At 46.0% G+C, this 22,795-nt stretch overlaps 1 protein-coding gene and 1 pseudogene across 7 annotated transcripts; one reads left to right on the plus strand and one right to left on the minus strand.

The window, feature by feature from the left end:
• Positions 1–1,019: 1,019 nt before the first annotated feature.
• PRR11 (proline rich 11) lies at positions 1,020–22,643 on the minus strand. 7 transcript variants are annotated; one of them, XM_070742628.1, is made up of 10 exons: positions 22,497–22,643; positions 20,329–20,536; positions 18,354–18,495; positions 16,240–16,362; positions 12,596–12,820; positions 11,400–11,498; positions 9,159–9,271; positions 8,987–9,034; positions 6,229–6,325; positions 1,020–1,961 (listed from the first exon to the last, which is right to left on the minus strand). In XM_070742628.1, the coding sequence occupies exons 2-10, from the start codon at positions 20,448–20,450 to the stop codon at positions 1,893–1,895; spliced, it is 1,038 nt and encodes a 345-aa protein (XP_070598729.1). In that variant the 5' UTR covers positions 20,451–20,536; positions 22,497–22,643; the 3' UTR covers positions 1,020–1,892. The 7 variants fall into 7 exon arrangements, with proteins under 7 accessions (XP_070598729.1, XP_070598737.1, XP_070598746.1 ...); XM_070742636.1 differs by having other exon boundaries at positions 12,596–12,817; positions 22,497–22,640; XM_070742645.1 differs by having other exon boundaries at positions 12,596–12,817; positions 22,398–22,603.
• LOC139158139 (ribosome biogenesis regulatory protein homolog) lies at positions 6,728–7,695 on the plus strand (annotated as a pseudogene).
• Positions 22,644–22,795: the final 152 nt, after the last annotated feature.

Below are 22,795 nucleotides of genomic sequence, written 5' to 3' on the forward strand. Positions count from 1 at the left end.
ATGGGCTTCCCTAGGTATGCCCATGTTACACCAACACTCCGCAGTCTGCATTGGTTGCCAATCAGTTTCTGGTCACAATTCAAAGGGTTGGTTATGACCTATAAAGCCCTTCATGGTATCGGACCAGAATATCTCCAGGACTGCCTTCTGCTGCACAAATCCCAGCGACCAGTTAGGTCCCAGAGTTGGCCTTTTCCGGGTCCCGTCGACTAAACAATGTCGTCTAACGGGACCCAGGGGGAGAGCCTTCTCTGTGGCGGCCCCGACCCTCTGGAACCAGCTCCTTCCGGAGATTAGGATTGCCCCCACCCTCCTTGCCTTTTGAAAACTCCTCAAAACCCACCTCTGCCGTCAGGCATGGGGGAAATGAGCCATCTCCCCTGGCCTTTATAGTTTATGCATGGTATGTTTGTGTGGATGTAGTTTTAAATAAGGGCTTTAGATATCTTAATTATTATATTTGCCATTGTATATTGTTTTTTATTATTGCTGTGAGCCGCCCAGAGTCTGCGGAGAGGGGCGGCATACAAATTTAATAAATTTAATTGAATTGAATCTATTTATTCATCTAACTGTTCATCTATCATCTAATCACCTATTATGTAATCCAGTGTTTCCCAACCTTGGCAATTTTAAGATATTTAGACTTCAACTCCCAGAATTCCCCAGCCAGCGAATGCTGGCTGGGGAATTCTGGGAGTTGAAGTCCAGATCTCTTCAAGTTGGCAAGGTTGGGAAACACTGATCTAATCTACAATAGAATAGAATAGAATTCTTTATTGGCCAAGTATGATTGGACACACAAACACTTTTCAAGAGTACCCCATGTAGAGCACGTTGCAATCATCAAGACGGGAGGCGGTGAGAGCCTGAGTGACTGTGATCTTAAAGCTGCCAAGGTTGCACATTCCCAGTCTAGAGGAATGGTTATGAAACAATTCCTATCTTCTACTATTCTCTTGGAGACAAGGAGATGACCACCAGTGGAGGTTAGGACACCAATTATAAGCCAGTCTTGCTTGTTCTAAAGATCTTAGATTTTATTCTTTTCTGCTCTCAGCTTTGCTTACAGTTTGACCCGAAACTGAACAGACGCGTGAAATATATTGTACAACATAAAGCGCCGTCGGTCTATCGCAACAACCTTCAACATGAGTCCTGCAAAGACCATTTCATTGTGTAACCAAGCTAGGTGCAACTTGACCTATTAACGGGTTAATTCGATATCAGATTAACTTCTCTTTACCCTTCGCAAACTTTCTCCAATACTGGATGTACAGTACAAGCATTCAACATTTACTGAGAGTTAACAGTAACAGGAGGACAATTCTGAATTGAAGGATTCTCCTCAATTGGTCCTTCACGTTCAAATGCCACGTTTTCTTCTCCCCATCTTCTAAGAGAGAGGGTTCAAGAGCTTCCCTCTTGTGTATAAAATGTGTACAAAATTCCATGTGTCCATAGCTTAGTTACAAACACCACAAGCCAAGAATAAATAGAATTCTTCCAAGCCCAGGAAACACAGGGCGATTTCTTCTGATTGACGTATGTCAACCCTCTTCCAATCTCCAAAAAGTCTTTTTTTAAAAATATAAATATATTGAGAAAGGATGTGTAAACTTTGTGATAGAGTGGCTCAAAGTTAGGTAAAAATTGCAAAGCTTTTTAAAGTCCAAGCAGCTTCATTAAAGATTGTTTTTGAATGCCCGGTGGGATGACGCTGGATATATCTTTTCAACAACGCGTTGCTACAAAGTGTGTAATATATATATATTTAAAGCAGGGAGGGAAAGAAGCATATTCCAGCTTGCGAAAAGCTTGGCCAAAGAAATATTTGTTTCTCTGTCCATACTGGCCCTCGAACAGCAATGCTCCATCGTAGAGGTTTTTTTCTAGCTCTGTTCTTCAAAACTGTTTCTTGTAGGAAAGTAGGACGGAGATGGACTCCTGGGATGAGCCAGCTGTAAAAATAAACGAATAAGTAAAACAGCTTCCAAGGGGCACCTTTCTTTCTTTTTTTATATCCTGTGGGGTTTTTTTTACAAATAACTCAAGGCGACAAACACATCCAACATACCTTCCTCCTCCTATTTTCCCCACAACAACAAAACAAAAAAACCTTCTAGGGAAGAAGCAATTTAGAAAAATTTGGACTGTGATGGAGATGAATAGATCAACAGGAAGGAAGCTACAGAATATTATAAAGTATGGGGTGAAATTCTATGATTGGATAGAATAGAGTTTTATTGGCCAAGTGTGATTGGATACGCAAGGAATTTGTCTTGAATGAATATGTATATAAATGTTAAATTAGAATACAGTAATACCTCATCTTACGAACTTAATTGGTTCCGAAAGTAGGTTCGTAAGGCGAAAGGTTCGTAAGACGAAACATTGTTTCCCATAGGAAACAATGTAAAAGTGATTAATGCATGCAAAGGGGGGAAAAAAAATCGCAAAATGGCGCTCCGCTGGGCGCCGCAGCCCAGCTGTCACCTTTTAAAACAGCCGGGGGGCTCCTCGGCGTTCTCCTGAACGCCAAACCCGGAAGTTCGGGTTCAGGTTACGGAGGCTGCCGAGAAGCGCCCGGCTGTTTCAGAAGGTTACAGCCGGGCGCCGCCACCCGGCGGAGCACCGTTTTTGCAATTAGCGGTGGCGTTTTCGGCTGATCTGGAGGCTGGAAAGGAGGTGGGGAATCCCAATAGGGAATTCCATGGGTGGAGCTTTGACGTCACGAAGACGTCCTTCCTGGAGGCCACATTCCGGGTTTGGCGTTCGGGAGAACGGCGAGAAGCCCCCCAGCTGTTTCAGAAGGTGACAGCTGGGCGGCGGCACTTGTTGGCGGCCTCCCGAACCCAAACTCGAAAAGTTTGGGTTCGGTGTGAACGTCGAGAAGCCCCCCGGCTGTTTTAAAAGGTGACAGCCGGGCGGCAGCACCCAGCAGAGCGCCATTTTGTGATCTGCGGTGGGTTCGTAAGCCAAAAAAAGTTCATAAGAAGAGGCAAAAAATTTCCGAACCCCGGGTTTGTATCACGAGGGGTTTGTATCACGAGGGGTTTGTATCACGAGGGGTTTGTATCACGAGGGGTTTGTATCACGAGGGGTTTGTATCACGAGGGGTTTGTATCACGAGGGGTTCGTATCACGAGGTAGCACTGTAATTATAAAAAGGAAAAAAAATAAGAGAATGAATTGTGGGAGATGCAATAAGGATGTTGAGACTCTAGAAAGAGTGCAGAGAAGAGCAACAAAGAGGATTAGGGGACTGGAGGCTAAAACATATGAAGGATGGTTGCAAGAACTGTGCATGACCAGTTTAATGAAAAGAAGGACCAGGGGAGACACGATAGCAGCCTTCCAGTATCTCAGGGGTTGCCACAAAGAAAATTTGGGGTTAAAGCTATTCTCCAAAGCATCTGCGGGTAGATAAGAACACGAAGCAATGGGTGGAAAGTAAACAAGGAGAAAAGCAACTTAGAGAAACTTCCTGACAGAACAATTAATCAGTGGAACAGCCTGCCTCTAGAAGTTGTGAATTCTCCAACACTGGATGTTTTTAAGAAGAAACTGGACAACCATCTGTCTCAGGTATTTTAAGGTTTCCTGCCTAAGCAGTGGGTTGAACTAGAAGACCTCCAAGATCCCTTCCAACTCTGTTGTTATTATTATTAGATCCAGATGACAAAACTACCTTTTGAGGAGGTAGCATTTGAGGAGCAGCATATACCCCAGATAAGGAACTGTGTATATAAAAATGATTAATAACAAAAAACCTAGAAGAGACACTGGTAATACATGGGGGTAAGGTCTCAATCTGTTAAATAAAAGAGGAATTAGGATAAGAATCACTCGGGGAAGGATAAAGAAGAAGGAAGAGGAAGTAGAAAGGTAGAAGGAGAAGAGAAGGAGGGGAGTAGGAAGCAAGAGAGAAGGAGGAAGAAGGTAGAGAGGAGAGATGGAGGAAGAGGAAGGGGAGTGTAAAGAAATTTACACCCCAAGGGCCTGGGGTGAGGTATCATCAGTATGCAGATGATACCCAGCTTTAAATCTCCACCCCTTGTCCAGTCGGCGAAGCAGTGGAAGTGATGTGCCGGTGCCTGGAGGCTGTTGGGGTCTGGATGGGTGTCAACAGACTCAAGCTCAACCCAGACAAGACGGAGTGGCTGTGGGTTTTACCTCCCAAGGACAATTCCATCTGTCCGTCCATCACCCTGGGGGGGGAGTCACTAACCCCCTCAGAGAGGGTCCGCAACTTGGGCGTCCTCCTCGATCCACAGCTCACATTAGAGAAACATCTTTCAGCTGTGGCGAGGGGGGCGTTTGCCCAGGTTCGCCTGGTGCACCAGTTGCGGCCCTATTTGGACAGGGAGTCACTACTCACAGTCACTCATGCCCTCATCACCTCAAGGCTCGACTACTGTAATGCTCTCTACATGGGGCTACCTTTGAAGAGTGTTCTGAAACTTCAGATCGTGCAGAATGCAGCTGCGAGAGCAATCATGGTCTTTCCTAAATATGCCCATGTCACACCAACACTCCGCAGTCTGCATTGGTTGCCGATCAGTTTCCGGTCACAATTCAAAGTGTTGGTTATGACCTATAAAGCCCTTCATGGCACCGGACCAGATTACCTCAGGGACTGCCTTCTGCCGCACGAATCCCAGCGACCAGTTAGGTCCCACAGAGTTGGCCTTCTCCGGGTCCTGTCAACTAAACAATGTCAGTTGGCGGGGCCTAGGGGAACAACCTTCTCTGTGGCGGCCCCAACCCTTTGGAACCAACTCCCCCCAGATATCAGAGTTGCCCCCACCCTCCTTGCCTTTCGCAAACTCCTTAAAACCCACCTCTGTCGTCAGGCATGGAGGAATTGACATGTTCCCTCCCCCTAGGCTTATAAAATTTATGCATGGTACGCTAGTGTGTATGATTGGTTTTAATTTGTGGTGTTTTTTTAAATTAACTTAAATATTAGATTTGTTTTACATTGTGTTGTTGTTGCTGTGAGCCACCCCGAGTCTGCGGAGAGGGGCGGCATACAAATCTGATTAAACTAAACTAAACTAAATGAAGAACAGACTACTGGATAGAAGTAATAAGTACATAATAGGATGTTGATTTTAGAATAATTGGGAAAAAAGTATAATTATGTATATTATTGATATATTTCAAGGTACAGTAATACCTCTTCTTACGAAACTTAATTGGTTCTGGAAGTAGGTTCATAAGGCAAAAAGTTTGTAAGACGAAACATTGTTTCCCAAAGGAAAAAATGTAAAAGCGATTCATGTGTGCAAAGGGGGGAAAATCACAAAATGTCGCTCCGCTGGGTGCCGCCGCCCGGCTGTCACCTTTTAAAACAGCCGGGGGGCTTCTCGGCGTTCTCCCGAACCTGAACCCGAACTTTTTGGGTTCGGGAGGCACCCGAGAAGCACTGCCGCCCGGCTGTCACCTTCTGAAACAGCCGGGGGACTTCTCGAACCCAGAAGTTCGGGTTCGGGTTACGGAGGCCGCCGAAAAGCGCCCGGCTGTTTCAGAAGGTTACAGCTGGGTGGCGGCACCCAATGGAGCGCTGTTTTTGCGATCGGCGGCGGCGTTTTTAGCCGATCTGGAGGCTGGAAATGAGGTGGGGAATCCCAATGGGGAATTCCATGGGCGGAGCTTTAACGTCACGAAGACGTCCTTCCTGGAGGCCAAAAAATTCGGGTTTGGGAGAACGCCGAGAAGCCCCCCGGCTGTTTTAAAAGGTGACAGCCGGGCGGCGGCGCCCAACGGAGCGCCATTTTGCGATCTGTGGTGGGTTCGTAAGCCGAAAAAAGTTCGTAAGAAGAGGCAAAAAAATTCCGAACCCTGGGTTCGTATCTCGAAAAGTTCGTATGACGAGGGGTTCGTATCACGAGGTACCACTGTACATTGATATATGTATGAATATGGTGGAGAAAAAAAACCTGTGAGGTGGGTTGGGCCGAATGAGAGCGAGTGGGCCAAAAATTACATTGCTAAGATGGGACTAGAACTCCCAGGCTCCTGGTGATTGCCCCAAAGTTAACCAGCTGGCTCTCATGGCCAAAGTGGGACTAGAACTCCCCATCTCCCACTTTCAACTTGGTGCCTTAACTTGGTGCCTTAACGTCTGGCTTCAAATGAGGGCTTCCGATAATGATGTTTTTCTAATCTCCACCGTTCCAATTTCCCCAGGTAATCAATATAAACAGGGAGAGCAAGACACACCTGGAATTTGCGCCGGAGAGCCTGGGTCATCAGTGGGGTCAATCCCGTGCCAGTCTCAATGTTTTCTTTGTTATTCATTGGAGTTCCACCTGGACTCCTGGTTAAAAAAAACAGAAAGAAAAAGAATGCTCATTATTACAGGTGGTCCTCGACCTATGGCAGCTAATTTAGCGCCCGTTCAAAGTTATAATGGCGCTGAAAAAATTGACTTATGACTAGTGTTGGGCGAACCCAACGAAGTCCGGGTTCGGTGGGTTGGGACGAACTTGGTGGCGGAGTTCGAACCCCAACACTTCTGGCCCCGCCCTCCCGTCTTCTGCCAAAGCAGCCCGTGGCCACCTGTCTCCTTTCATTTCTTACGGAAAAGGCTCAGACGCCGCAGACGCACCTTTTCCGTAAGAAATAAAAGGAGACAGGCGGCCAGGGGCTGCCCTGGGCAATGGGCGCAACGGGGGGAGAGCCGCACGGCCTCTGAGCCCAAAATTTCCCCGCCTCGGGAATGGCGCTGCAAGCAAAAGGAGGTGGGGAATCCCATTTGCTTGCCACCCACGAGGGGATTCCGGGGGCGGGGCTTTGACATCACAGAGATTCCTTCCTGGCTGGGGCTGAAACAGGGGAAATAAAGCCACGGGCCAGGAAGGAGTCTTCATGACGTCAAAGCCCCGGGGTGCGAAGACCTGCTGCGGGCCTTGGCCCGGGACAACACGCAGCTGCTGGTGGGCCAGCTGTGGGCACTGCCGTCCGAGCAGCTGGAAGCTGGCGCGGGGCCCGTGGTGGCCCACCTGCCCGAGTCTTCAATGGGCCTGCCCAGGGAGAAACTGCTGCCAAAACCTCGGCCGCTGACCAAGTGGGAGCAGTTTGCGTGTCTCAAGGGCATCCGGCTGACGTGCAAGAAGCGCGGCATGCTGGTCTGGGACGAAGAGGCCCAGGAGTGGAGGCGGTGCTGGGGTTACCACCGAGCTGGCGGCGACCCCTCCCATGACTGACTCTTGGAAGTGGCCAACCCCATGGAGGACCAGTTCGCCAGGTGGCACCACTAGAAGCGCGAGCGGGTGGCGTGCAACAAGCTCAACCACCTGAGGAACCTGGTGTGCGCCCAGTGGGGCCGCCCGGCCACCGATCTCCACCCAACGGGCCACCAATACCGGGCCGAGATGAGCCACATCACCGCCCTGTCTCCACCGCCTCCCGGGGCCGCTTCCAGCCTCGCCTGTCTAAGGAGCCCACCGTCGCTGAGTCCAACACGGCCTGCGGGAAGAAGCCGCGCTGGAAGAGGAGAAGAAGCGGCACCTAGAGTTGGCCCCCAGCCTGAGTAGCAAGAAGCCCGCCCTGGATCTCACCCGTGCCGTCTCCCCCAGTGCTTCACCTCCCGCCGGGCAAGAGGGCTCGGGAGGCAGTTTCTGCCGGCCGGCTATTCAGGATCCCGTCCGTCAGCTTCAAGTGGGCGGTGGGCGGGAGGGGCTCTGACTCAGATCGAGCTTTTGTCCAGATCGAGCTGGATAAAAGTGTAAGGGTCTGAAATCTGTGGGGAGCTCCTGGATTTGGGATTAGCCCTCAAAGCTGCCACCGCCAGCCCCAGATAACCTCAGCGGTTATGGTGGCTACGGTAAAAGAAGACAAAAGCACACCGATCACGGGGAATGAATGGGGCGCCCCCAGCTCGATCTTCACCTTCTTCTGCGAGCAAGAGGAGTGATGTTAAAGAAATGGATTGTATAAATATGGGGTCCGCAACTTGGGCGTCCTCCTCGATCCACAGCTCACATTAGAGAAACATCTTTCAGCTGTGGTGAGGGGGCGTTTGCCCAGGTTCGCCTGGTGTACCAGTTGCGGCACTATTTGGACAGGGAGTCATTGCTCACAGCCACTCATGCCCTCATCACCTCGAGGCTTGACTACTGTAATGCTCTCTACATGGGGCTACCTTTGAAAAGTTTTCGGAAACTTCAGATCGTGCAGAATGCAGCTGCGAGAGCAATTATGGACTTCTCTAAGTATACCCATATCACTCCAACACTCCGCAATCTGCATTGGTTGCCGATCAGTTTCCGGTCACAATTCAAAGTGTTGGTTATGACCTATAAAGCCCTTCATGGCATCGGATCAGAATATCTCCGGGACCGCCTTCTGCCGCACGAATCCCAGCGACCTGTTAGGTCCCACAGAGTTGGCCTTCTCCGGGTCCCGTCGACTAAACAATGTCGTTTGGCGGGACCCAGGAGAAGAGCCTTCTCTGTGGTGGCCCCGACCCTCTGGAACGGGCTCCCCCCAGAGATTAGAATTGCCCCTACCCTCCTTGCCTTTCGTAAATTCCTCAAAACCCACCTTTGTCGCCAGGCATGGGGGAATTGAGATATCTCCCCCGGGCCTATATAATTTATGTATGGTATGTTTGTAGGTATGTCTGCTTAAAAATGGGGTTTTCTTAACTACTTTAAATTTTTAAATTGTAAATTATTAGATTTCTTATGAATTGTTTTATTATGTTGCGAGCCGCCCCGAGTCTACGGAAAGGGGCGGCATACAAATCTAATAAATAAATAAACAAACAAACAAACAAACAAATAAATTTCTTTATTTTATTATTCCCCGAGTCTTCAGAGAGGGGTGGCATACAAATCTAATAAATTATTGTTATAAATTATTATTATTATTATTATTTTGGACTCCAGTCTACTTATACTGTTGGGCGTATCTCACACCCACCCATCCCCAAACTTTATTAGTAAAGGAGGAGAATACAAACACATTAATTTACCTTTTAATAGCAACCTTTTTCAAGTGTTTCCGGAAATCTAAACCGTCTCTGTTGAGGATGTTAAAGGAAGAACCAAAAAGGAGAGATCATGAGATTAGAATATCGTTCCAGTGGTTTAAATTAAAACATCCAAGTCGACTCCCAAAACTTCACACAAGGGCAAATGCCTTACTTGAGAAGATTTGTAACGCGAGGAAGCGGCTGGGGGTTTTTGGCCTGGAGACAGATGCTCTGAAGATCCTGGAGGGTAATCAATGCCTTGCGTCCTTTGGGTGGCGAGGTTTCCTGAAACAGGGAGGGGAAATAAAATAGTATCCTTGTTCTCAGAGGAATAGAATGACATAGAAACATAGAAGACTGACGGCAGAAAAAGACCTCCTGGTCCATCTAGTCTGCCCTTTTACTATTTCCTGTATTTTATCTTAGGATGGATATATGCTTATCCCAGGCATGTTTCAATTCAGTTCCTGTGGATTTACCAACCACGTCCGCTGGGAGTTTGTTCCAAGCATCTACTACTCTTTCAGTCAAATAATATTTTCTCACGTTGCTTCTGATCTTTCCCCCAACTGTCCAAAAAATGTTTCAATTCTGGATGAGCCAGGGTGGTGCAGTGTTTAGCATAGTTCCCTCTAAGCTGAGCAGTGAGCAATCGCTCACTTAAAAATCACCATCAACTCAGAGTTTTCCAAACCTGCCCAGAAGCCGAGAGGGAAAGAGTGAGAGGGAAGGAGAGAGAGGGGAAGAGAGGAAGAGAGAGAAACAGATAGAAAAAAGAGAGGAAGAAAAAGAGAAAGAAAAAGAATGGGAGTAAGGAAGAGAGAAAGAAAATCAAAATCTAGTTTGAAACTAGCTCAACTACCGTGTTTCCCCGATAGTAAGGCAGTGTCTTACTTTCTTTTTACCCCCAAAAGCCCCCCTATGTCTTACTTTCGGGGTATGTCTTATATTGGAAAAAATAAGACACACCCGGCCAACCCACCTACCCGAACCCGCAACACCCGTGTCCGGTAAAAAGTAGTAGCACCCTCCCCCCCCCCCCAAAACACACGGAGACACATCCCCATCCCCGCCTGCCCGCCCCGTCCGGAGCTGCCGGAAAGGAGGCGGGCGAAGGAGGGCGCAGCTCAGGCCGCTCGCCTCGCCCGCCCACCCGGCGTCTCCGAAGCTTACCGGTCTCTGGCGGGCGCCTTTCGGCAGGAAAAGCCTTCGCCGGGCTGCTTCGCTGCTTGTTGCTGTTCCTGCTGCTCCCGCTGCTCCCGCCGTGTTGCCCGTCCCGGCCGGTAAGCTTCGGAGATGCCGGGTGGGCGGGCGTGGCGCCGGAGCTGCGCCATCCTTCGCCCGCCTCCTTTCCGGCAGCTCCCCGCGCGCCCTTTGCCTCGAGCTCCCTCCGGAGCCTGCCGCCGCCGCCGCGCTTCCTCCGCCGGCCGAGGAGTCCTCCTTATCCGCGCCGGGTTTGGAGTAAGGCTTGAAGCTGGACTTGTCCTCGGCGGGCGAGGCGGCGCGGCTCTGGCTGCGGCACGAGCGGGAGCTCCGACTGCGCTTCCTGCGCAAGCCCAACGCCGACAAAGAGACGTCCAAAGGCGGACCCTTGAAACTCAGCGACATCGGCGCCGAGGACAAGTCCAGCTTCAAACCTTACTCCAAACCCGGCGCGGATAAGGAGGACTCCTCGGCCGGCGGAGGAAGCGCGGTGGCGGCGGCAGGCTCCGGAGGGAGCTCGGGCGGTGGCCGCTCCGGCGCTTCGGCCAGGGCCGCCGCCTCGCCCGCCGGGTGGCCCAAGCTCTGGGCGCAGCGCGCCACCGCGCACAGCTCCCTCACTTTTACGTAGTACCGTGTTTCCCCGAAAGTAAGACATATGTCTTACTTTCGGGGTATGACTTATATTAGCCGACCCCCCTGAAACCCTCCCCTATGTCTTACAATCGGGGGGGTCTTACTATCGGGGAAACACGGTATTTAAGTGGCATTTTGATATTGATAGAGTTGCCCTATTATGAGCTCACTGTTATAGACACACAGTACAGTATTTTATTTTAAAATTCTCTGAGGCAAAACAGGGTGGGTTTTTTGTTTGTTTGTTTGTTTATTTAATATTTCTGTGCCACCCAGTCCCGAAGGGACTGCCGCTCAGACACTATACTTTTCCGCCCACCCCCCAAAGAAATTAGAGGGAACACTGGTGGTTAGAGTGCAGCACTACAGGCCACTTCAGCTAATTGCTAGCTGTGGTTCAGCAGTTCAAATCTCACCACCGGCTCAAGGTCGACTCAGCCTTCCATCCTTCCGAGGTGGGTCAAATGAGGAGCCAGATTGTTGGGGGCAAGAGGCTGATTCTGTAAACCGCTTAGAGAGGGCTGCATTATCAAGCGGTATATAAGTGTAAATGATATCGAAGTGCCATTGCCATTACCTTCTCCATTGCTGCTCCATTCTTGGTCTTCTTCAGTTTCACGTTGAGGAGATCCTGGGGTGTTATTTGTAGCGGGAGGTCATTTTTAACCGGGGCAGCCTGAAATTTGAGGGGAATAAATGGAGAAGGAAGGCTCAGAATCCACGAATCACTCACCCATGGAAATAAAACATTTTGTTACATAGAAACATAGAAGATTGATGGCAGAAAAATACCTCCTGGTCCATCTACTCTGCCCTTATACTATTTCCTATCTTTTATCTTAGGATGGATCGATGTTTATCCCAGGCATGTTTCAATTCAGTTACTGTGGATTTACCAACCACGTCTGCTGGAAGTTTGTTCCAAGCATCTACTACTTTCAGTAAAATAATATTTTCTCACATTACTTCTGATCTTTCCCCCAACTAACCTCAGATTGGTGCCCCCTTGTTCTCGTGTTCACTTTCCTGTTAAAAACACTTCCCTTCTGAACCTTTTTTAACCCTTGAACATATTTAAATGCTTCGATCATGTCCTCCCTTTCCCTTCTGTCCTTCAGACTATACAGATTGAGTTCATGAAGTCTTTCCTGACAAGTTTTATGCTTAAGATCTTCCACCAATTTTGTAGCCCGTCTTTGGACCCGTTCAATTTGACCAATATCTTTTTGTAGGTGAGGTCTCCAGAGCTGAACACAGTATTCCAAATGGGGTCTCACCACCACTCTATACAGCGGGATCACAATCTCCCTCTTCCTGCTTGTTATACCTCTAGCTATGCAGCCAAGCCTCCTACTTGCTTTCCCTACCGCCTGACTGCACTGCACTGTTAGGGGGCAGCTTGATTGGCTGCATTGCTCAAAGACAGAAAGGTCTTCAAACTTGGCAACTGGGAGCTGAAGTCCAGATATCTTCAAGTTGCCAAGGTTGGGAAACACTGGCATAAGGGATGCATGATTGTAGCCATTACAAATTCCTACTACAAGGGTTATCCGGATAGTAAGATTAAAAGGCCCGTCACAATGCCAGTCGATTATCTACTAACTACTGGCCCTGCTCGTTCGCTTCCGCTGGCTTCCCGCTACATGATAGTAATACCAACTTCTCCCGCGATCATTTCCCGCGAGAGCTACGGGCCTTGTAACTTGACTTTCTACCCCTTGTAGAAAAGAAATTCCAAAATCGATCTCTGGTAGGATTCAACTTCTGTCTTACCTCTATATCACTCCGTCTTTTGAATACAAGGGGTGCTGGGGGTGGGGGCGGAGGTGGAAGTGGGGGTGGCGGTGGTGGCGGCGGGATGGGGATCTGTAGATTTTGTGAAGACAAAGGGGCAGGTTGTGTGACGCCGAGTTGTGTATGTGCCGGAGAAGCTGATAATAGGTTTGGTGAGAGCTGGCAAGGTGGGTTCTTTGCAGATGCCATAGTGCCTCCATTCTGCTTGAGAAAATTAAAAAAAAAAAAGATTTAATTTACTTATTAGTAAAGTGTTTCCTTGACTTTCGCAGGGGATGCATTCCAAGACCGCCCGCGAAAGTCAAGTTTCCGCGAAGTAGAGATGAGGAACTAAATACACTATTTTTGGCTATGAACAGTATCGCAGGACATCCCCTAACACTTTAAACCCCTAAATTACAATTTCCCATTCCCTTAACGACCTTTAGATTATTACTCACCATTATTACTGGTACTCACCATTGAAGAAGATACTTAATGACCCTGATATTTATTAACATAATTATTTATTAACAATAATTTGTTAGTTGGAATCACTCTATAATATGTAAACAGATATTTTGCTCTGGAGTTAAAATGGTATATACAAGAAACACCCCCGATTTGGTGATGGGGTGTGAATTAATTTATTTATTAATTTATTAATTAATTTGTTTATTAATTAATTAATTAATTAATTAATTAATTTTTTAATTGGATTTGTATGCCGCCCCTTTCCACAGACTCGGGGCGGCTAACAACAATGATAAAAAACAACATGTAACAATCCAATTAATAAAACAACTAAAAACCCTTATTATAAAAACCAGACATACACACAAACATACCATGCATAACTTGTAATGGCCTATGGGGAAGGAATATCTTAACTCCCCCATGCCTGGCGGCATAAGTGAGTCTTGAATAGTTTACAAAAGACAGGGAGGGTGGGGGCAGTTCTAATCTCCGGGGGGGAGTTGATTCCAGAGGGCCGGGGCTGCCACATTGAAGGCTCTTCCCATGGGACCCGCCAAACGACATTGTTTAGTTGACGGGACCCGGAGAAGGCCAACTCTGTGGGACCTTATTGGTCGCTGGGATTCGTGCGGTAGCAGGCGGTTCCGGAGGTAATCTGGTCCAATGCCATGTAGGGCTTTAAAGGTCATGACCAACATTTTGAATTGTGACCGGAAACTGATTGGCAGCCAGTGCAAGCCACGGAGTGTTGAAGAAACTGCTTGTCTGGTGGTGGGCACTACTCACAGAGCACTAAAAATATTTTTAAAAACCACAATAATTTGGCGATGACATACGACGTCACAGACGGAACAAAATGTGGTGTACAAAAAAACCCGTGAAATATGTTTTCATTATTTCATTGTATTGGCATCCCTTGACTTACAACAGTTCATTTAGTGACTGAAGTTAAAACGACACTGAAAAAAGTGACCATTTTTCAGAGTTACGAAATTCAAAATGTCAATTTCAGAATTCGGATGCTTGGCAACCGACTCCCATTTATGACGGTCGCCCTTTCGCACGATCACACAATTCCCCCTTTGCGACCAAGCAAAGTTAGTGGGGAACCCTGATTCACTTAACGACCATGTTACTAAATTAACAACTGCAGTGATTCACTTCGCCACAGTGGCAAGAAAGGCCATAAAACAGGGCAAAAACATCACATAGCAAATGTTTCACTTGGCAACAGAAATTTTGGACTGGGCTGTGGTCATAAGTCAAGGACTAGCTGTATTATAATTAAGATTTCAATAAAAAAAATTTAAACATTAAAGCGGAAAGCAGTAAAAGGTTAAAAGCATTAAAATGTCGAAGTCAAATGCCAATTTTTTAAAAAAGCAATACAATAATCCCTTGCTACTTTGCGGTTCATCTTTTGTGGATTTGCTACTTCACAGGTTTTCAAAGGGGGCTTAATAATCCATTGAAAATTTTAAATGCATTAAAAATTCATAAAATTCTTCTACAGTACTCCTGTACTCTTTTAAAGAAACTGGTAGGATATCACATGTAGTTCCAGCTGAGAAACATTATAGAATGACTGTTTAATGCAAAGGGTGGGTTTTAAAAGTCCATATACGTTAAATACATAAAAAATATCTTTCCTCTACCTTGGCGGGCCCCAGGGGAAGAGCCTTCTCTGTGGCGGCCCCGGCCCTCTGGAACCAACTCCCCCCCCCGGAGATTAGAACTGCCCCCACCCTCCCTGTCTTTCGTAAACTACTTAAAACTCATTTATACCGCCAGGCATGGGGGAGTTGAGATAGCTTTTCCCCCTAGGCCATTACAAGTTATGCATGGTATGTTTGTGTGTATGTTTGGTTTTATAATAGGGATTTTTAGTTGTTTTTTATTATTGGATTGTACATGTTGTGTTTATTATTGTTGTTAGCCGCCCCAAGTCTGCAGAGAGGGGCGGCATACAAATCCAATAAACTATTATTATTATTATTATTCACGGAAATTCGTTTTTCACGGGTGGTCTTGGAACGCATGCCCCGCGAAAAATGAGGGATCACTATATATCAATGTAGTTAACAATGTTAACTGGACCCCTGGCATATGATGCACAATCCTCGAATTATGACCAATCACTTAGTGACTCTCCCAACTTATGACAGACTCCCGCGAAAGCTACTTACAACCCATTCTGAAGTTATGGCTTCCAGCCACATACCCCTGTAGTCATATGATCGCATTTTGAGCTATTGGCAATCGATTCACAGTCACGACCATTTGCGGTACCCCATGGCAACACAATTTATCATTTTCCCCACCAAAAATCATCTACTACTACTACTACTACTACTATTATTATTATTATTAATTAGATTTGTATGCCACCCCTCTCCATAGACTCGGGGCGGCTCACAACAATAACAAAGACAATGTAAGAACAAATCTAATAATTTAAAAAACACTAAAAACCCCATTATTTATTTATTTATTTATTTATTGGATTTGTATGCCACCCCTCTCTGTAGACTCGGGGCGGCTAACAACAATAATAAAAACAGCATGTAAATCCAATACTACAACTACTAAAAAAACCCTTATTTTAAAACCAATCATACCTACAAACAAACATACCATGCATAAATTGTAAAGGCCTAGGGGGAAAGAGTATCTCAGTCCCCCCCATGCCTGACGGCAGAGGTGGGTTTTAAGGAGCTTACGAAAGGTGAGGAGGGTGGGGGCAATTCTAATCTCCAGGGGGAATTGGTTCCAGAGGGCCGGGGCCACCACAGAGAAGGCTCTTCTCCTGGGTCCCGCCAAACGACATTGTTTAGTCAACGGGACCCAGAGAAGGCCAAGCGGTCGCTGGGATTCGTGCGGCAGAAGGCGGTCCTGGAGATATTCTGGTCCGATGCCATGAAGGGCTTTATAGGTCATAACCAATACTTTAAATTTTAGTTCTGGTTTCATAAATTTAATGCTCTACAGTAAACTATAAGCTTGCTTAACGACACATCGAGCCGCCCCGAGTCTGCAGAGAGGGGCGCCACACAAATCTAATAAATTATTATTATTATCGTAATTCCCAGGTCTCTGGAATCATAAAGATGAGGGGTGCAATCTGATAGGGTTGGAATAGCTACGGACATAGGAAGGGAGTAACTAACTTGGAGAATTGACTGCAACTCAGCCATTTCCCTTTTCAGGTTTTTGACGTCAGCCCTCAGTTCCTTCAGCTCCTCCAGGCGTGCGTACGAAGGGATTCCTGCGCCCACAAAGAGGTGAAGAATCTGGAATGAGAAAGGAATCATTTTTCCATCGGATTAGATGAGACATAAAGGAAATTGGGTAAATTGAGCCAGGGTGGCGCAGCAGGTAGAGTGCTGTACTGCAGGCCACTGAAGCTGAGTGTAGATCTGAAAGTCAGCAGTTCAAATCTCATCACCGGCTCAAGGTTGACTCAGCCTTCCATCCTTCCGAGGTGGGTCAAATGAGGACCCAGATTGTGGGGGGAAATAGCCTCGCTTTGTTTAAAAAAGTGCTATTGCTAACATGTTGTAAGCCGCCCTGAGTCTAAGGAGAAGGGCGGCATTAAAAAAAAATCAATCAATCAATCAATCAATCAATCAAATAAATAAATAAATAAATTCAAGCATTCTTTTCTTTTTGGTGTAGTGGATAAAAATGTTGGCTTAGACACTGGTCCATGAGTTCTAGTCTAGCCATAGCCATGAAAGCCATCTGGGTGTCTTTTGGGCCAATCACCAGGAGACGGTGAGTTCTAGTCCCGCCTTAGGCATGAAAGCCAAGTAGGTGCCTAGGCCAATTACCAGGAGAGGGTGAGTTCAAGTCCCGCCCTAGGCATGAAAGCCAACTGGGTGATTTTGAACCAATCACCAGGAGACGGTGAGTTCTAGTCCCGCCTTAGGCATGAAAGCTGACTGGCTGACTTTGGGCCAATCACCTGGAGATGGTGAGTTCTATTCCCGCCTTAGTCATGAAAGACAGTTGGGTGATTTTGGACTGATTCCTCTCCCTCAGCCCAGCCCATTTCGCAGAGTTGTTGTTGTGACAAAAAAGAGGAGAAATATTATGTACTGTATTACCGACAGAAGGGAATATTTTTTAGTTTACGGGATTATTATAATATTCCACAGTTTGCCGCCTTGGGTTACCGATAAATTAATAAAGGCAGGATAACAACTAACTAACTAACTAACTTCAGGTTGCATTTTAAATCCTGCCAAAGAATAATTAATAATTAATAATAATAATAATAATAATAATAATAATTTATTAGATTTGTATGCCGCCCCTCTCTGAAGACTTGGGGCAGCTCACAACAACATAAACAGTGTACAAATCCAATTTCAAAAAATACAATTTAAAACCCTTATAATAAAATAATCACACAATCCAATCAAACCATATGCCAACCTTGACAATTTGGGGGGGGGGGGTCAATTTCCCCATGCCTGGCGGCAAAGATGAGTTTTTAATAACTTACGAAAGGCGAGGAGGGTGGGGGCAGTCCTAATCTCTGGGGGGAGTTGGTTCCAGTGGGCCGGGTCCGCCACAGAGTAGGCTCTTCCCCTGGGTCCTGCCAGATGATATTGTTTAACCGACGGGACCCGGAGAAGGCCAACTCTGTGGGACCTAATCTGCCCCTTAAGTACTTAGCTAGCAGTTGTGAAGAAACATCACAGCCCTCCTTCTTCCACGAAGTGAGACACACACACTTTGCTCTGCTTTGGTTTCAAAGTCGTGAAAAATCAACAAACAAAGTCCGGAAACAGCAAGGCACGGTCCTGAAGAAACAACGATCAGATAATCTTCCACAACGGCCAAGCCAGCACTCTGCTATTTATATCAGCAGCTCTAATTACTGGAGTCCCACCCAAACACAGGTGGCCTCTCTTATCTCCTGTAATATGTCCTCAATTGGTCTCTTCGATGCATAATTCTGCGCCTTCGTGGGTCTAACACTTCCTCATCTGAATCAACTGAAGATAATGGAGATTGGCTTCCTGGCCTGTGTGCCAAGCCCCCCTCTGCTGAGTCAATCCCACCTTCTTCTTCGTCCGAGGAAACTGCACTTCCTGACTCTGTCGGCAATAAAACAGGCCTATGACATGTTGATGTTTCCCCTGCACCCACCTCCACATTCCTTGGGGCAGGAGCTGGGCCAGAGCCAGCCACAACAGATGGTTATAAGAGTGCAATGGTTGTAAGAGTGAAAAATGGTCATATGTCCGTTTTTCAAGGTAGAAAACAAACTTACTTTTGCAACGTGTCTCTGGCACCACCAAAACCAACCAACCGCTGTAGCCAGGATGCGTTTGAGGGTTTCTAATATGTCTCCAAAAGCTAAAAGCCAGAAAAAGAACGGCCTTCTTTGGCTAGGGAGGATAACCGGAAACCTGCTGAAAAACATAACAGCCAAGCATAAATTGACATTTTCTTTGAAAAAAACCAGGATTGCCATTTGTGACTTTCCAAGCCAGCTGTTATTTATTTACAGTAGTATCTCTAGATACGAGCTGCTCTACATGTGAGTATTTCAAGATACGAGCCACGAGGGGAGAGAAATTTCTGTTCCAGACCCGAGCTCAAATTCAGGATACGAGCCAAGCGTCCACTAGGTGGTGCAAGAATCCTTGCTTCTGGTTATCTCGGAGGGGAAAAACAAAGTCTAAAGCCATTTGTTCCAGATACGAGTTGTTCGACATACAAGCTCCCTTCTGGAACGAATTAAACTCGTATCTAGAGGTACTACTGTATTAGATTTGTATGCCACCTGTCTCTGAAGACTCGGGGGCCCGCCAACGGCCCGGGCAGCCGATAGCGGATCCCGTTCGAGAGGAAACAGACTTGGTGATGTGCCAGCGGTCTGTGCAGCTGACACCCAAGTCGGACAGTGAGGAGGCCAACGAGGACTTGGTGCCAGAGGCAGAGGCTCAGCCTGGGCCTTTGGAACCTCCAGCAACTCATAGCAGTGATGAGGAAGAGGTTTCTCTTCTTCTTGATGCAAGAGCACGCAGAGCTGCCAAGAGACAGGAGTGGTTACTCTACAGGAGGTCTCCTCGGGAGTAAGACTTAGGACTAATTGGCCACTCCCCTAGTCTAATTAAGCAGAGGCAGCTGGAAGGCTGCAGGAAACAACAGTTTACTCTCCTGTATCTGCCGTGAATTGTCTTGTGAATCCCTGTTTTTCTGCTCCAGATTTCTTATCAAGAAAGACTCCTGGGCATTTTTGCAAAGTCCTTGGGGTGGTTTTCATTAAAGAACAGATGCAGCCACAAAGCATTCTTTCGAGTGGTTCAAGGACATCCTATGCCCATACACCTGGGCGGAAACAGGAGGAAGGACTTGCCGCACTGGGACAATCTGAGTGGGCAACATAACAAGTTTGTGCGTGGGGGACAAGGGATGTGAACTTTCAACTGAGTGGGAAACTCAGATTCGGGTTCCCCAGTGGAGGTGCCAGGATGCCTCTGGAAATAAATTGGTACTTTGAGGAGTTCTTTGATTTGAACTTCACAAAAATGGGTGAATAATGGAACCGGTTTTGGGAGAAACAGGACGTGCAGAAGGTTTGGGAGGATTGCAGAGTGCTCCTGAGGTCCAGGGAGGACAAAACCCTTTTTTTCTTACTTGCCTCTTTGAAATCTTGCCGTATCTTACGTATGACCGCAATTGAAGCAAGAATTAATTTTGTTGTGAGCCACTCCAAGTCTGTGGAGAGGGTGGCATACCAATCTAAATAATAATAATAATAATAATAATAATAATAACAACAACAACAACAATAAATGAGCTTCCCATGTTACCACCTTTCTTGTCACTGTTACTAACTTATCCGCCCCGAGTCTACGGAGAGGGGTGGCATACAAATCTAATAAATTATTAAATAATAATAATAATAATAATAATAATAATAATAATAATAATAATATCTACTGCAGTGATTCACTTAATAAGTGAGGCAAGAGAAGTTGTAAAACGGGACAAAGATCACTTAACAAATGCCTCGCTTTACAACATAAATTTGTATGCCGCCCCTCTCCGAGTCTTCGGAGAGGGGCGGCATACAAATCTAATAAATGATAATAAATAATAATAATAAATAATAATAAATTTTGGGCTTAACTGTGGTCGTGGTCGAAGGCTACCTGTATGAAGGTTTAACAAAAAATTAATATTGGAAATTGCAAAATGTTACTCAGAAATGCTAGAGGAAAATTAGAAACACTTACATTGGAGGGGAACCTTTTGAAGGAAGGCTGGATGAAGCTGTAAACGTAATATGTTTTCTTTCCTTCGACAAAGATTTTATTCTGGATCTCCGTTTTTGGCACCCTCGTTTAACTCTGGCCATTTTTGGCAAATCCAGGCTAAACTATTTCCTTATTCCTGTCATTAGTGAGAATTGTTTGAGAAGGGTGATACATATCAGGATATCTTCTGCAATGAAATTAGATAATTTTATTGCCATGTTTAGAAACGTAGAAGATTGACGGCAGAAAAAGACTTCATGGTCCATCTAGTCTGCCTTTATACTATTTCCTGTATTTTATCTTACAATGGATATATGTTTACCCCAGGCAATTCAGTTATTGTAGAACCACCTCTGCTGGAAGTTTGTTCCAAGGATCTACTATTCTTTCAGTGAAATAATATTTTCTCATGTTGCTTTTGATCTTTCCCCCAACTAACTTCAGATTGTGTCCCCTTGTTCTTGTGTTCACTTTCCTATTAAAAACACTTCCCTCCTGGACCTTATTTAACCCTTTAACTTAATTCAATGTTTCGATCATGTCCCCCCTTTCCCTTCTGTCCTCCAGACAGAAAAAAGAATACATTAATACCTTAAATCAACATACTGTATTAATTTGAATGAAAAGAAGAAATTTAGTTTAACCTTATATAAAAAAACCTTCATATATAAGCAAGATAAAAAACCTCAAAATCTAAATCATAACAATACTTCTACCATTCTCGCCTAATTTTAACTTTTAATCCTAACTGGCTCAAGGTCAACTCAGACTTCCATCCTTCCGAGGTGGGTAAAATGAGGACCCAGATTGTTGGGGGCAAGAGGCAGTTTCTGTAAAACCGCTTAGAGAAGGCTGCAAAGCACTTCCATAATAAAAGTCTAAGTGCTATTGCTACTAACCCAGTTGTTAAGCAAATCCAGTTACCCCCATGGACTTTGCTTGATCAGAAGGTCGCAAAAAAGGGATCAAATGGTGCCGGGGCCACCGTAACATTTTGATTGAAGGATGGTGGGGATGCTGCAAAACTTGTGACTGAAAAACCCCCGGTCCTAAGTCATTTTGTTTTCAGCGCCGGTTGTAAAAGTTGAGTGGTCCCTAAATGAACGGTTGTAAGTCGAGGACTACCTACTGCCCAAGTTCACAGTTGACCCATCCCATGGACAAATGACTGAACACACTCAAAACTGTACAAATGGTGGTAGACTTTAGGAGAAACTCTTCCATCCTTCCACCTGTCACAATACTAGACAACACAGTATCAACAGTAGAGATCTTCAAATTTCAAGGTTCTATTGTATTTCAAGACCTAAAATGGTTACCTAACATCGAAAACGTTATCAAAAAAGCACAACAAAGAATGTTCTTCCTGCACCAACTTAGGAAGCTCAAACTGCCCAAGGAGCTGCTGATCCAGTTCTACAGAGGAATCATTGAGCCTGTCATCTGCACCTCTATAACTGTCTGGTTTGGTTCTGCAACTCAACAAGACCGACACAGACTTCGGAGGAGAATCAGAACTGCAGAAAAAACAATTGCCGCCAATCATTGAGGACCTGTATATTGCACGAGTCAAAAAGTGTGAAAATATTTTCTGACTCCTCACATCCTGGACATAAACTGTTTCAACTCCTACCCTCAAAACGTTGCTACAGAGCACTGCACACCAAGACAACTAGACACAAGAAGTTTTTCCCAAACGCCATCACTCTGCTAAACAAATAATCCGCTCAACACTCAAACTTTTACTAAGTTTGCACTTCTATTTCTACTAGTTTTTCTCATCATTTCTATCACCCTATTCCTCCCACTTAGGACTGTATGACTGTAACTTGTTGCTTGTATACTAAGATTTTTATTAATATTGATTGTTTCTTCATGATTTTATTAATATTGATTGTATCACATGATTCTTGACAATTCTATATTTTCTTTTATGTACACTGAGAGCATCTGCACCAGAGACAAATTCCTTGTATGCCCAATCACCCTTGGCCAATAAAGAATTCTATTCTATTCTATTCCCACGACGCACAGAATCCGTTGCTCACGTGTCGTGCGAATCTGTCCCCGTGAACCGAGATTTTATAGACGATACGGTTTTATTTCTTAAACGAGGCTTTCTCCAGGATGATCCCGATCAAACCCACCCGGGCTTCCTAGATGCGAGTAGCCACGTCTGAACGCGCCAGCAGCATCGCCACGCCAACGAATTCAAACTCCGACGGAGCCAATCACAGCACAGCAAGTGAGAGGCAACGTTCCATCCGCCTCACACTTCAATGGCAAAAAAACCCGTCAGATTGATCCGGCTTTCAGCCAATAATCTTTTTCAGGTTTTCCAACGCGAGCCAATCAGAATAAAAGTCGGCGAGGAAAGGCGGGCGAACGAAAGGGGAAGCAGAGCGAGAGGAGGACCTCGACGAGTTGGACCCGCCTTTGAAAATTA

Source organism: Erythrolamprus reginae, chromosome 1 (genome assembly GCF_031021105.1).
Source record: "Erythrolamprus reginae isolate rEryReg1 chromosome 1, rEryReg1.hap1, whole genome shotgun sequence".
NCBI lineage: Eukaryota > Metazoa > Chordata > Lepidosauria > Squamata > Dipsadidae > Erythrolamprus > Erythrolamprus reginae.

What these genes read in the sequence shown, in the direction of transcription:
- PRR11 (XM_070742628.1), bottom strand. Translation starts at nt 20,450, where the DNA reads ATGGCCAGAGTTAAACGAGGGTGCCAAAAACGGAGATCCAGAATAAAA. An exon ending in AGTTGCAGTCAATTCTCCAA is followed by an intron (nt 12,821 to 16,239) that starts GTTAGTTACTCC and finishes AATTTTCTCAAG; the next exon opens with CAGAATGGAGGCACTATGGC. An exon ending in ATGGAGCAGCAATGGAGAAG is followed by an intron (nt 9,272 to 11,399) that starts GTAATGGCAATG and finishes TCCCTGTTTCAG; the next exon opens with GAAACCTCGCCACCCAAAGG.